Genomic DNA, 15,504 nt, shown 5'->3' with positions numbered 1-15,504 from the left:
GAATAATTAGCACATATGTTCTAAGTGGATGATAGTTTAGTGAGCAATAAAGCAATTACCCATCGCCAGGGTTGACAGTCCTTCTAACTAAACTCCAACCAGCAGTTAATTGGAAAAGTCATTTTATCTCCATTGTCTCCAATTAGTCTTGCTAAACTACTACACCCAACTAGTTGCTTTGAGGCAAATGCGTGCATTTATATATCACCCCCCCCCCCCCCAAAAAAAAAGATATGAAGTAGAAGAAAAGTGAAATCCTGATGATGATGATGATGATGATGATGATGGACATTATTGCCAGTTGGACATATTGAAAATTAATATATGAGGAGCAAACATCAAAGGCGAATTTAGGTTTCTATAGTTTGCAAAAAAAAATAATATCTCAAAAATTAATGTTGTGGTAGATGCAAATTATTAATTAAAATGGGAAATAACATGAATTGATTGAAAACTATTTAACAAGCAGTTTATGAAGAGTGAAATTTCGGGGTTTCCTGCGTGCTTCAGCCACATAAACTCCGCACAGTTATATCAAAAAACTGTGAGATGACTTGTAAAATTTACTGTGTGGTCAAATGCACCTCAAATAGCTAAATAAATGGAAAGTCACCTGGAATAAATAAATGCAAAATCACCTGGAATAGATAAATGCAAAATCATCTGGAATAAATAAATGCAAGGCTTGCAGTCAAGTCAAGCACTATTATTGGGCATAAACGGGGAGCTATATTAGTGCCCATCACAATACTATTAGCATTAAGCTTATATATATAATAGTATATATATAAAATAGTATATATAAGGTTAATGCTAATAGTATTGTAATATATGTAGATGTATGTGTGTGTATATATATATATATATATATATATATATATATATATTCTATTACATTATTACATTACACTGATTCAAACTAATTAAAAAACTGGAAACATAGAATGAATTTGTTTGAAAGCTCAAGTTGTGGTTTGTCACCTTAGCAGCAAAGTAAACTTTTCCAGGAATTTACAGCTTCCCAGGGAAAAACCTACAGCCTGTGTGTGGACTTTTACCATCAACTTGTGAACCTACAAAAGAAATACAACATTAGTTTTCCCCTACCCTGAACAGTCACTCTTCTCTTAGTTTTGTCCTAAGGACGCTAGTGTGCTGTTAACAAATACAAGTCCTGCAAAATTATTAAAATTGCTTACAACATATTTATTTAATTTAACCGTTTGTTAACATTACATTGAATATATACACACATAATGTACATATTTTATATATATATATATATATATATATATATATATATATATATATATATATACTATTTTGTCCGAACTGTCTTTTCACAATGTAGATGCACTTGCGGTGTGCAGAGAATAAGGCATTTTAGTGGGCTGCAGACTTTTTTTCTTCTATTAAGAGCGATTAGATGGTGTCTATTCAGAGCTGCTGATCCAGAGAGAAAATGGGAGTACTTGAAAGGAGTCTTCAAGTGACCTTCTCGTCTCTTTCACACCAACCTGAGCTTAGAATAGCCCAAAGATCTTACAATAGACCTATCCATGTCACCCTTGCAGCGTCCAGCTGAAGGGTTAACACCACAACTTTCACACACACACACACATAACAGGGCACTCAGTGGCTAGAAGCTGTGTCAGATATGGAGTTTTTGTTCACAGACCAGTTGGGACACTCCAAGCTGTTTAGAAGCTCACTGGTTCTGGTAAATTAGCCACACTTTCCTCCCCCCATAGAGAGAGAATACCACTCCACACAAAGCAGAGATATATTTATTGAATGGAACCATAGAGAGGAAAATCGCTGCACTTGCTCTGCAGCCATTTCAGGAATTCTGCTTAATTGAGATATTGCATTTAAATCAGATGTAAGTTTCTGCAAAGGATAAAAAAAAACTAAAATGTGAATGTTTTCAGAGCACATTGGTTCAAACTGAAAACTGTGGGACTCACTTTCTAGATTAATACGTATGAGATAAATAGATGGATAGATAGATAGATAGATAGATAGATAGATAGATAGATAGATAGATAGATAGATAGATAGATGTTATATCATTATGCTTTTATAATAGTGAAGTCACGTTGCATTATTCCATAAGACAGGTAGAAAAAAGTTAAAGTAATTCACTGTATTATAACAAAGCAGTATATATCTGTACCTATGCATAGGCTTTTGTAATAATGATAGGGTTCATTAAAAGTCAGCATTAATCAGGTACATGGATATTTTTCCTAACTTATTATAAAGATAAAACGAAGTAATGTATAGTTTAATTTTGCAACAATATATTCGAGTTTACTCTATTATGGATGAATTTTCCTTTGCTAAATTAAATTCAATTCTATCAGCTATATATAGTAGGAAACTCTGAAATGTAAAATATTTTGGTTGTTCTTATTTTTTTTCTTAGTGTCTTGATGCTTATTTTTTTTAAATCCTCAGGGAATATCTGTGTTCATTTCATTTAAAGGATAATGCAACTTTAATGCAATATTAACTTAATATAGTTACATTACGGTTTATCTCTGCTGATAATTAAACGTCAGATTTTATTGGATACTATGATATGGCTACAAAGCTGGGGAGAGAATAATGTAAAAAGTATTTCTTATGAAAGGAATATAGAAATTGAGACTGTTTTTGTTAATTCGTGTGATTTTTTTTATATAGTAATAATAATAATATAATAATAATAGTTAAAATAAATAAAATGACCAGCCCCTTACCTTGATGTATGTTTCTTGTTTATAATGATGCACTGGGGGAACATGTGAATATATCAATCTAGCAAAGTCTGATGTTTACATGCCTAACATTGTGTGTGTCAATAAATGGATGATCATTTCACTGTATATAAACCCGTCCAAAAATGTAAGAGTATCCTGTGTTTGATTCTCCCCTTCAAAAACACATTTAATACACAGACCGTTTATTACTAACGAGCAGTTCTAATTAATTTCAGCATTGCTGTGCAGTTGCAATATAATATAACTCCACTAATCTGATCCTATTTATGACTATAATCCCCGGTGTGCACTGGAGTAGTATCTGCAATACAATAAATATAGATCAGACTTATTACTGGGGCAGTTAGAACTAGTTGCAGCATTTGCGGGGTAATTACAATATAATATACCTGCTCCACGTTGACTCTATGCTCACAGTCATTAGAAGATACTGTAGCAGATCTTACAAGACAGTATGAGATTCCTGTAATAATTTGCAAAATTCTACATATAGACAATGGATAGGAGTGCCTGGGAAAGTTTACTATGGTGAAGCAACACATGTAGGAGCTGACATCTTCTAATAGCCTCATGGTGTTCATGGACACAATAAGGAGAAGGGGACATGGCCAGCATGAGGTCTTCTGTCACTCGTGTTTGTGTATCTCCCTATACAAGTGACACTATCACACACATACAGTGACTCGCATTGATCTTTGCATTAGGTGGCAAATAGTCCAATACAGGCAAACAGTGGCCTCATTAGTGAGTGTTCTCACTTGCCTCAAGTTATCTGGGTCCTCTTCACTTATAGAGCAACATACACATCACTGATCCATCTAGTGTCCTGCTCCCTATATTGCAGGGAACTGCACTGTGTCTATAGGAGATAGATAGATAGATAGATAGATAGATAGATAGATAGATAATTATGTGTTTAAGCATATGAAGTCATGTTGCATTGTTCCATAAAGTAGTAAAAAGTAACATTTTCACTAAACAACACAAATAAAATGAAGACCTGACCAGTGATCGCAGCCAGAGGGTTGATACATAAAGACATTGAGTACTTGCCAGTGTTCGCTCCTCTGGATGCTGAGCCTGGCTGCACGGCTGGGTGGTAGCACTGGCAGCACTGTGCCTGGTGCCTGCTCGTCCTGTGGAGCAGCAGCAGAGCTGGCAGCACAATCAGACAGGGAGCTGCCGCCTTTGTCCGCTTTAATCTTATTCGTTTCACCTTTTCTGCAAGCAGGAGGCAGCGCAGAGCTTACACTGAGAGCGGCGCAGCGCTGTGCACTGACCAGCAGCCCCTCCATCACTGGTGCAGCACAATGGGGGCCCCGGCCGAGCTGCACCACTCACAATCTCTTCATTATATCGGGCAAGAAATAGCCGTTAACTATTCGGTTGGAAATGATCCGAAACTGTCATTAATGCATTCAGCTGACCCCATCCCCCTCTGTTCCAGCCCGATGTCACTGGGGGAGAGGGGGCTCTGTGCCTGGAGCTCATCAGAGTTGTGTGCGTGTAGCTGACAGGTAGTGAGTGAGCAGGACACACTCACACTCAGGGAATGACAGTGAAGTTTGAGCTGATGCTTGGCAGTGCTGCCAGGTGAGTGTGCATCCCAGGGCTCCCCATGCAGGGTCTTGGCTGCTGTGTCTGCCATGCACTTACTGTATAATAATCATGATGTGCTCACTTACTGTACGCTAGATGGCAGCCCGATCCAGCAGTTGTGACATGCACACAGGCCTGTTCCTGGGACTCTTCTTTACAAAGCATTGATCTTCCCAGACAACAAAAAGAGAGCTTATCATTGTTTCATTAATAATTATGGTAACATTGCTGGCTCCATCCTGTCCCCACTGCAAACTTTTCTATCCTCCTTCGTTATTTTTATGTAAAGCTTCCCATAGATAAGTATGTAATCCTTCTATATGAATCCACCCATCTTTACTATGGCCATGTGTAATACATCAGTACTGTATAGATCTGCTGTGACCTGTATCATCTGCATGTCTGATGGTGAAAGTCATCTATTGTCCCCTATGTGGGCAGCCTCTCCAGACTGGACCCTGCTGATCATCTGTGGTGTTCAGGGGGGCCGAATAAATCAGAGATCTGCCTTCTCCAGTGGTCATCAATGTATCTGGAGTCGCAGGCTCATTCGCCTCCATCTGTCTGCCTGATAGGAGCAGCTTCACTTTTACAAGCTTTGCACATTCTCCTTTAAGTTTGTGACTTTTGTGATTGTCACCCAGAAAGAAGGGGAGGGCAAGTGAAGACATGAATCTAAATCGTGTCTTCATTTTTACATCTTCATTCTCTAACTTCTCCTAATTTCTACCCCCCCCCCCCTCCGCCCCCCATGGAAACCCCCCACCCCAAGTGGAGTAGTTTTGTTCTGCTGAGCCCATAGACGACCCATACTAATCAGCTCTGAAAGTAAATAGCAGCGGGTAGAGGCGCTGTGAATGAACAGTGTGCTTGTCACTGCAGCCCCCTACCCCTCCTCTCCCCCATCCCCTCCCTCCCCTCCTTGCAGCCCCAACCATAGGTAACAAGGCAAAGAGGAGAGAGAAAGGAAGAAAGGCAGCAGCAGCAGCCATCCGACCAATGGAGAGTAGGAGGCTTGGCTAACCTTAGCCTCCCATCTCTTCTCCCCCCCCCCCGATTGGGGGCTCTGACCAGTCAGTCGCCTTTGATTATCAGTTGCCAGCAGCCCCTCGCTTGGCTCCTTGACATGAGCTCCATATAAGGCAGAGATCTCCATAGAAACGTGTCACTTTCAATAGTAGTGTCAAAGTTCACTATATACAGACATTCGCGCAGATCCCCCTTTCGGAAACATTGCTGTGCCAGTCTTCCCGTTATAAGGCATTCATTTGTTGTGTGTGTCTCTCTCTGTGCCATTCTCTCTATCCCCCTCTCTTTCCCCCTCACTCTCTCCCTCTCTCTCTTTATTGCATATTCTATGAGCCTGTCTCTCTGTGTGTGTCAGTGAGTGTGTGTTTTTTTCCTTTTCTTTTTTTTTACCCCTCACCTCTTTCACTCCATTCCAGCAGCAGAACGTTCAGCTACCACCGGCTTCTTCATCGTCCTATGCACAGACTTTTATTTTCATATTTTTTTTCTTCTTCATTTCCTTCTTCAACAAGAGGACAACAGCTTCCACCATTGACTTTCCCAGACTTCAGAGAGAAAACAAGAGAGAAATAGAGAAAGCTCTTCAATGATGATGATGATTGTATGCCATCTCCAGGAATAAAGCAGCAGAAGAGGAAGCGGCGGCAGCACAAGAGTGAGGTCTGCTGCTTGTTGTTGGCTGCACACTTTTGGATTGTTCCTTGTGATACTTTGTTTTTTTCTTCTCTCCCACAATGTGGCACTTGATCATCTAATGACAGATCGAGGATTATTTGTCCTCCTGACATCATAAAAGCAAAAGAGACAGAGGGAAAAAAAATCAAAGGCGAAAGGGGAAGTGTCTTCAACCTCTGGCTCAGGCGCTCCAAGGATCAGCTCTGAATGGCTGGCTGCGCGCTGCCCTGGATGTGGCCTCCTGGACTCTTACAATCCCTCTCCGGCTTCTAGTGTTTGTTTAAGATTTCTTCTATTTCTTGCACCAGCAGCAGTGAGGGTGAAGCCGGCTCCTGCCCTGCCCGTCCTATGTCTGCGCCCTGCGTGCACTGGGGAGCTCGGGGCTGACAATTCTGCCGCCTCCCCAGCCTGATCTGACGCTGCACCCTCCTCCAGAGCAGCCCCAGCCTGCAGCCCGGAGACCAGTCATCACAGGCGGCACTGGAGACAAGACAGGGAGGGGGGAAGCAGCAGCCCGGCTACACTGTGCCGCCGACATCCCCCACTGGCCGGCGGCTTCCCTGCCCTTACAGCGCCGCTTTATACATAGGAGACATTTCTGCTCTGTGCAAAGAAGGGGGGAAATCCCTGCAAAGCAAATCCAAGGAAACGGCTCCCATCAGCGGCAACCACGGCAGAGACCGCCAGCTTCTTCTTCTCCTCCAAAATAAAATCCCCCCAGACCTCGCTCCCCAGCACTTTTTGGGCCCGAGATATGGCAATGGTAGTTAGCAGCTGGAGAGATCCGCAGGAAGACGTGGCCGGGGGGAACCCAGGAGGCCCTAACCCGGGGGCAGCGCAGCCTGCAAGGGATCAGCAGCAGCAGCAAGCCCCCCACACTCCACAGACCCCCAGCCAGCCGGGACCCCCTTCAACCCCGGGCGCGGCTGGAGACAAGGGCCAGCAGGGCTCAGGCCAGAGCCAGCAGCAGCACATCGAGTGTGTGGTGTGCGGGGACAAGTCCAGCGGGAAGCACTATGGCCAGTTCACCTGCGAGGGCTGCAAAAGTTTCTTCAAGAGGAGCGTCCGCAGGAACTTAACCTACACATGTCGTGCCAATAGGAACTGTCCCATAGACCAGCACCACCGGAACCAGTGCCAGTACTGCCGGCTGAAGAAGTGCCTCAAAGTGGGCATGAGGAGGGAAGGTGAATATTGCTTCTGTGCCCATGGTGTGTGTGTGCTGCTAGGTGTGTGTCTGCTGCCAGGCATCTATCTGATGTGGTGCCCCCTTTACTCTGTGATGCTATTAGTATTAATAACAGTGGCTCTCCCTGAGTATCTGTGTGAGTGTGTGTTTTGTCTCTGGTAACGTGCTGTGGGATGTTGGCTGATCCTCCTTACATGTGCTGATTCCATCCTTTTTTTTCTACTTGTCATCATTAAACCAATACAAACACATCCACATAAACGTGTGTAGTCAGAAGCAGCGGCACCCCTGATTTGTATCCCCCTGTAAAATAGGGCACCAGTACTGTCCCTTGGTCCTAGGCGAGATCTGGCCTTGTCCTATATTGTTCTCCACCCTGGGAAACACTCAAGAAGTTTCCATTAGAATTCAGTGTAGTAGATATACAGTGCTTTCATTTCATTCCATTTCATTCTTCATTTAAAAGTAGGGGGGAATAATTCGGGAGGGAAATTTACATCATAATTAATGAGCCATTCAGATATTCGACAGAATATTAGATTGTCTCCATTTGGCAGTTCGTCTCCCAATAAACTGCAGGCGTTTTCTGACCATAATATTCATGGTGGGCACATTATACATTTCTATAAATGTGCACTCAGGATAGGTAATTATATGTCTAATTGTCTTTAGGAAAGTACAACTAGTTTCTATATATGTCCCCAAATCTATAGTAGAAATTAAATAGAAGAATTTAAATAAAAAGCCAATAGAAACCATTTGATGTCATTCTGGGAGAAGTTCTAAGTGTTTCTATTCATAGTAACTGAATTACTAAAAAGAAAAAAAAAGGAATTAAAAATACAGGACAAGCTCATCTAGATGTACACAGTGTAAATGATCACTCTGTGAATGATACCCTGACTTGTAACTTATTCATATATAGTGTCCCATGCTGTGTATATATCTGTGTATTACTGTTTACATGGCAGCACAGTATTGGGCACTTACATCCCACTGCACACACATAGGCACACACAGTTTGGTCAGCTTTGCTAACTTGCAGCATAAATAAGCTTGCTTACACTCAGCATCCATGCAGTTAATGAATAGTGTTTAGCATCTAAGCTGTGGGCATTCACTCTCCAGGCACACTCATGGCACACACAGGAAGCTTTCCTACCTGTGCTCACTGACTGGCTCAGCAATTCATGGCCACAATGTTTAACTATTGTAAGTTTATTAAGCTTATATATATATATATTATTTTTACACATTATTATTGTTATGATCATCACCATTTCTTATTAAATGTTACTTTCACTTTCCCCATCTGTAAGAAGAGCAGCTCCAAGTTACAGCACAACGTGCACAAGCGAATCTTCCTGCGATTTATGAAATCCTCCTGTTATTTATTTCCTATATTACATATTCATACATTACCTATCAGCAGGGATATTTACATTTCCAGGGATTCACTGCTTGCATGTCAATGTGCTGCTGTAGTTGTTGGGATTATTGTAGTAGTGTGAGATGATAGTTTATTTCTATTGTGTTGTGTATTACTTTATGTGTTGTGGTGCAGTGTGCATGACATTGTGGATGTGCCTACTGTGCTGTTGTGATTTTGCACTATTTGTGTGTGCGTGCATTTATATGAGTGTGCCTGTGTGTAAATGATATATTACATATACTTTAAATTATGACTTTATCTCTCTACATATATATTTATATATATATATATATATATATACATCTAAATATATATATATATCTAGCTATATATCTATATATATAGAGAGAGAGAGATATACAGATATATGGATATATGCATAGAAAGATATATACTGTATATATATATATATATATATATATATATATATATATATAGTACACACATATATACATATATTTGATTTTATTGCTGTGATTCCCAGCCCTGGTTGCACATTTCCTCTTCTTTCTCTTTGTTTTTTTAAGCGGTTCAGCGAGGACGAATGCCTCCAACCCAGCCGAACCCAGGCCAATATGCCCTGACCAACGGGGACCCCCTGAACGGCCACTGCTATCTGTCCGGATACATCTCCCTGCTGCTGCGGGCTGAGCCTTACCCCACGTCCCGCTATGGCAGCCAGTGCATGCAGCCTAATAACATCATGGGCATAGAGAACATCTGCGAGCTGGCAGCCCGGTTACTGTTCAGTGCTGTGGAATGGGCCAGGAACATCCCTTTCTTCCCTGATCTGCAGATCACTGACCAAGTGGCTCTGCTCAGGCTGACTTGGAGTGAGCTGTTTGTGCTCAATGCAGCTCAATGCTCCATGCCCCTTCATGTGGCCCCTCTCCTGGCAGCTGCTGGCCTCCATGCCTCCCCAATGTCTGCCGACCGAGTGGTGGCCTTTATGGACCACATCCGTATCTTCCAGGAGCAGGTGGAGAAGCTTAAGGCCTTGCATGTAGACTCTGCAGAATACAGCTGCTTGAAAGCCATCGTCTTGTTCACATCAGGTGAGTGAGACTGGGAGAAGAGGGGCATAAATATGAGTACCACCACTACTACATGCCCAGCTATACAGCACTGCTCACTGTACATTACATATCCCAAGTTGGCTACAGTCAGATCCCAGCTGGGATGTTTCCTCAGCCATATCTCACCCCCACAAGACAAGGGATTCCTCTGCCATCATTGGAGATGTGATGCACTATGTGAATGGTGCCAACATTAATGAAGCGCTGTGCTGTCACTCTATAAAATTGGATTGTGCTCCAGAATCCATCCATGAGGCTGTGTGTATAAGTGTTGCTCTAATCATGTGCACACAATCCATATTAATGTTAAAGCATAAAGCTGTAAAATACAGATCCATCCCACTATTATCCAGCGATTTATCCCCTATTTTTTTTTGTTTGAAAAGATGATGATTTTAGCAGACACTTGTGATAGTGATTCAGGCAATTTCTGAAATATAAAGGCAGTGAGAAAAAAAAAAAGAAAAAAAAAAAAAACACCCAGCACAATTTCCAGTAATAAATCATTTTGCTATGGAAACCATACTCTTATTAAATATTTAAGAGAATGTCTGAAAAATAGAGCAAATTGAGAGCAGCCAGTGGCACCACACATGCATACATGTACACATAGATAGATAGATAGGTTTCGGTGATAGATTATAAAAGCAATCTCAGAGGTAATCATGGAGGGCAGCCCTTTAAACTGTGTCTATTACAAGAACAAGGCATTTTTAATGAGAGCTGAATGCAGACAGCAGCTTGCAAGGCAGCCACATGTAAACAAAGCAGAGAATAACACGCTCCAATGTGAAATGCATCTAAGGTCACCAAGGCTGCTCTTTAATCATACTATGCAATACATATCTCAGCCATATTGATGAAACCGTTCCCATAAAGCCGCACATAAATAACGCAGAATGATTCCCAGACAATGATGACAAGGCAGCAGGCAGGGCCCAGCTCCCGGCCCCGGCCTCCTATGCACCAGGGATAAATACTATTTCCATTTTATTAAATGCCTCTTCAGTGTGCACACAATTGTAACGCAGCAAATGCTGTATTAATATCGATGTGAGCAGCAGATAATTTCTTTAGAGGGAGTCATTGGTATGCATGATGGTCAGATGCAGCTGTGTACATCCACTGCCCCCTCTACACGAGCAGTGCAAAGGCAGTCATGCTGCATGGAAGGCTCCTCATAAAGATCTGCCTCCATCTGGATCTATAGAGGCATAATCCGCCGTACAATAAAGACATGATGCATCATACATACCCATCATCCTCAGTAATGAAGCCAGCAGAAAATGCACGCTATCATTCTGTAACCTTGTATGATGCCTTCTGTGTGTGTACAATGATTCCCATTGCTTATAATGGCATAATAATGTGTCAGTATATAGGCTAGCGCAAGCAGCACCACACAGGCTGCAGATTAAAAATAAAAAAATATATATATGTATATATTCTTACATTCACTTATATATGAATATGATTATATATATATATATATTCTTATATTTATTTATATGCACTATTTCCGTACATTGCATACACTACTAATACCTACAGTATATAATACAGCAACACTGTCTGCAGCCGATGGATTTTGTGCTAGCCCATCTAGACCACTCTCTCCCCCTCCCTGTGCACACTATAACTTTATTTGTAATTACCAGTCTCTGGGGGAATTGACTGAGAACCCCCAACCCCCTCCCAAACTTTACAAAAACAATGTTTTAAGTGATGAAAACACAAATTTAAGCATCATTTTAGAGAGAGTTTAGTGGGATAATAAGTGTGTAAAGCGTCGCTTGCTTGTGGTTTTCATATTCAGACTCCGGAAAAGTATTTTCAAGCTATTGAAGGCTGGACTTCATCCAAAGGTTTAGGCCATGACCCCTGATTCCCTTTAAACATTATTAATTTATGGAGCTTACATATAACTTAACTTTTCCTGCCAACAGTCCTTGCTGTAGTTGTGCCCTGATCCTGTCAATAGAAAGTATATACTTGATGGGACAGTAAAACTAGGACAAGACAAACAAAGCTAAAAGAAAAACTAGGACAAGACAAACAAAGCTAAAAGAAAAACTAGGACAAGACAAACAAAGCTAAAAGAAAAACTAGGACAAGACAAACAAAGCTAAAAGAAAACTGAAACAAACTAATCTAAACTGGCTGGAATATGTATATTGGGGACAGTCATTTCTAGGTGTTGTATTAATCCTGGTGATACACATCATTTTCTTCATTTTCACCAGTAAATGAGACGTTACATGCGTTCAGATTCCACTTGTGGATAACATCATCATGTGTACATTAATATTAATATGTATCAGTGGGTGTAGTCACTGCTGATGATGTGATTACATACTGCGACGTCATCATTGACATATCTCTGCTCCTGGTGGAGAGAAGTCTAGGAAATACTCAGTTCTAGAATAGTTGTCAGAAGCAATTATCAGACGTTTGTAAGGAATTTGTCTTCCTAATACTGGGAGCATTATTCTGTTATGTGGGCACTTCAGGACTGTTGTACTTACACACTGTATAGGAGTTTAGCTTTACAGCAAGGCTCAGGGGTCTTGTTATAGAATATTACATGACAGATAGATAGATAGATAGATAGATAGATAGATAGATAGATAGATAGATAGATAGAGATATGTAGAGATAGAGATAGAGATAGATAGATAGATAGATAGATAGATAGATAGATAGATAGATAGATAGATAGATAGATAGACTTGAGAAAGGTTCTGTGAACCGAAACGTTGCCATTTGGGCTTAATAAGGTCCACTATCTTCAATTTTGCATTTTGAATTGGAGTGCTGCCTTCATTCTATCTATGCTACATATAGATAGAGATAGCTAGAGATAGCTAGATAGAGAAATAGATAGATAGATAGATTTTACATAATTAGGCTTTTACAACAATGGAGTTATGTTGCATTGTTCCATAAAACAGGTAGTAAAAAAACTAAAGAAAAACACAAGCCATACATAATAAAGTACTACAAGCTTGGTCATTATATACATCTGAAGGCTGATTACAAGTTCAGAGCCGCCATTTGTTTTATTAGCATTTTTGCCTTGGGCACAAAAATAATTATTTAGAGAGTGATCTGCCAAAATAAATTTAATTACAGCAAATCTTTTCATCTTCCAGACTCACAATGTCCAGAGATGTCATCTTTATGTAGTCCCTTTATTATTCCCATTATTATTATTACACTTTATGAGCCGGGGAAGTGGTCACTTTGCATAGAATAATGAATCGGTGAAGCTTATGTTATATCACGCGGTGCTTTAACCATCAGCGCATCACATATTTAGGTATTAACTTCACTCATGGCAACTAACAGGTTAAAGTTTACTGCTGATCAGTGCAGTTTAATTTGTCATTTCCAAAGGTCATTTGAATGTGAATGTGTGTGTGAGTGTGCAATGTGTGTATGATGTGAGTGTGTGATGTGTGTGTGTGTGTATGATGTGAGTGTGTGATGTGTGTGTGTGTGTGTGTGTGTGTGTGTGTGTGTGTGTGTGTGTGTGTGTCCAGCAGGTCTGCGTGCGGAGCATTGTAGTGGCAGATGTCATCGTTGTACGATGTTATTCTAGTTTATTTAGTGATTTTCCTGCAGATTGTCACCACATCCATCCTCCGCTATCACTGGGCATTGTATAGATTCATTTATCAGGGCTGATTGATTTAAAGGAACCACGTGGTGTATAATACAGCCATTAAAATCGCACATTTTAAAAATTCAACGTGATATAGGAGTTGGTCATGGTTGTGCCTTAATTATCCCTACTCAGTGTTATGCTATAAACCATAGGGGATGTGGAATTGTGGCAAGTTTACTGGGCTAGTGACCAGTGTAAGGACTGCTGTGCCAATGCTCGCTCTGCAGCACCATGAATATAATATCCATATACAGAGTATATATTTATTTTAGACATTACAGATGGATTGTATACCGCATCTATCAGGGAGATGAGCTGATGTCTCAATTTGTCATATTAACTTTTTCACATCTGGAATGTATTTTAGATATTATTATTATTATTATTATTATTGTATTTTTGGAAGTTTATGTGTCAGTAAAGGCCTGCTCCATTACTAATGCTGTGCCCTGTCTGTCTCTCCTCCATGATGGGTTCCTGTGCAGATGCCTGTGGCCTTTCAGATGCTGCTCACATTGAGAGTCTACAGGAAAAGTCGCAGTGCGCTCTGGAGGAATATGTCAGGAGCCAGTACCCCAACCAACCGAGCAGGTTCGGTAAACTTCTGCTGAGGCTGCCCTCCCTGCGCACCGTCTCCTCCTCAGTCATTGAACAGCTCTTCTTCGTGCGCTTGGTAGGTAAGACCCCTATAGAAACCCTCATCAGAGATATGTTATTATCTGGAAGTAGCTTCAACTGGCCTTACATGTCCATCCAGTGCTCCTAGAGAACAGCCCCAGAGACAATCAGGAGACAACTCATTAATATATACAAACTTCTTAGGATATGAGTCTAATGAACTCCATGTGTGTGGAAAAACTTCAATAAGGAAGGACCAATGGGATCCATTGTGATACATATAAGGACGAGAAGCCTGGTGGATAATGCACTGTGGACTGAGCTGGATGTATTGTGTACAGACCTGCAGACTGGTGTAGACACACGCACATTATCCCATGGACAGTCGTTGTTGATTTTGTAATATATTAGTCTTTATTTTCATTTTTTTGTAAAATTAAAAAAAAAAACAAACATTGTATGCGCATAAAGAAAGCAAGACATAAGAATTAGGGGAAATAACACTTTCCAAATAATTATAAGAGAAGAACCTTGTCCTGTGTCTATGTATCTATATCTGTTTTGTATTTTTTCTGGTTCCAAACCAGGTTTTCCTTGTAATTCTCTACTAATAATAATTTTTGATATAACCCTTTGCTTCTTATAATGAGTGCGATCTATGTTGTCCAAGCTTATTATGTTCTTCAAGAATTAAAAAATTGAAGTGAGAATTTAAACAACAAAAATAAAAGACTTTAGCAAAAGTTTGTGTTTTCTTAATGGGTTATCAATTCCCATGAACGTGTTTAATATGGGAGAGGGGAAAGTAGTTGTAGTTTTATTATTATTATTATTATTATTATTATTACTATTATTATTTATTATGTACAAAGAAAAAAACTTCAATATGGCCCCGGATCTTTTTTTTTTTGCTTCATCATTTATCACTGGACGATTGAAACTGCTGCCAAATTGAATTGATATTTATAGATTTTATTTTAGCTTTTGTTTTATTCTATTTTTATTTGTTGTACTATTTTAATTGCATCTCTATTTATTTTCATTTTTATTTGATTTATGTGATCTGTTATTTACATTTTTTTGAGGATTGAGTTTATTTTTTCATTTTTTTTTTGCCAGAATTTGTAGAATCCATGTAATAAGTGAATACTAATGTATAGGTAGAGTGTGGGTTGTAATGGATCCAGTCATGTCTGGGGCTGGTTGAGGAAGCTTTTCTCCGGTTAACAATGTGCCTTTTAATCTGACCCTATTTTGCTATCTTTTTAGCAATCGTATTATTTCCTCTTCTCTTTCTCCCAGCATAAAGGCTATTCCCAATCTATTAATATAGATATCTTACCCGAGGTTTTTCTCACTGGGTGATAGTAGATCTATGTATTCCATACAGTGGCTGCTGGAATGGGAGATGTGTGCATTCCCCTGTTCCCCTCTTCCTATCCAGCTCACACACA

The 15,504-nt window shown here is 40.3% G+C and overlaps 1 protein-coding gene across 2 annotated transcripts; it reads left to right on the top strand.

The window, feature by feature from the left end:
- The first annotated feature begins 5,416 nt into the window (after positions 1 to 5,416).
- Positions 5,417 to 14,765, top strand: NR2F1 (nuclear receptor subfamily 2 group F member 1). 2 transcript variants are annotated; one of them, XM_073678547.1, is made up of 3 exons: positions 5,417 to 7,255; positions 9,217 to 9,744; positions 13,918 to 14,765. In XM_073678547.1, exons 1-3 carry the CDS (start codon positions 6,823 to 6,825, stop codon positions 14,196 to 14,198), a joined length of 1,242 nt encoding a protein of 413 aa, XP_073534648.1. In that variant the 5' UTR covers positions 5,417 to 6,822; the 3' UTR covers positions 14,199 to 14,765. The 2 variants fall into 2 exon arrangements, with proteins under 2 accessions (XP_073534648.1, XP_073534656.1); XM_073678555.1 differs by lacking the exon at positions 5,417 to 7,255 and adding an exon at positions 8,361 to 8,469 and having other exon boundaries at positions 13,918 to 14,754.
- Positions 14,766 to 15,504: the final 739 nt, after the last annotated feature.

The sequence above is a fragment of the Phyllobates terribilis genome, unplaced genomic scaffold (assembly GCF_046119375.1).
Source record: "Phyllobates terribilis strain yellow unplaced genomic scaffold, ASM4611937v1 Scaffold_1__5_contigs__length_1240528914, whole genome shotgun sequence".
In the NCBI taxonomy this organism is placed as follows: Eukaryota; Metazoa; Chordata; class Amphibia; order Anura; family Dendrobatidae; genus Phyllobates; species Phyllobates terribilis.
This window is presented reverse-complemented; position numbering and strand designations above follow the sequence as displayed.

Coding starts and splice junctions, on each gene's coding strand:
- NR2F1 (XM_073678547.1), top strand. CDS start 6,823: ATGGCAATGGTAGTTAGCAGCTGGAGAGATCCGCAGGAAGACGTGGCC. Junction 7,256..9,216: donor AGTGGGCATGAGGAGGGAAG/GTGAATATTGCT, acceptor TGTTTTTTTAAG/CGGTTCAGCGAGGACGAATG. Junction 9,745..13,917: donor CATCGTCTTGTTCACATCAG/GTGAGTGAGACT, acceptor GTTCCTGTGCAG/ATGCCTGTGGCCTTTCAGAT.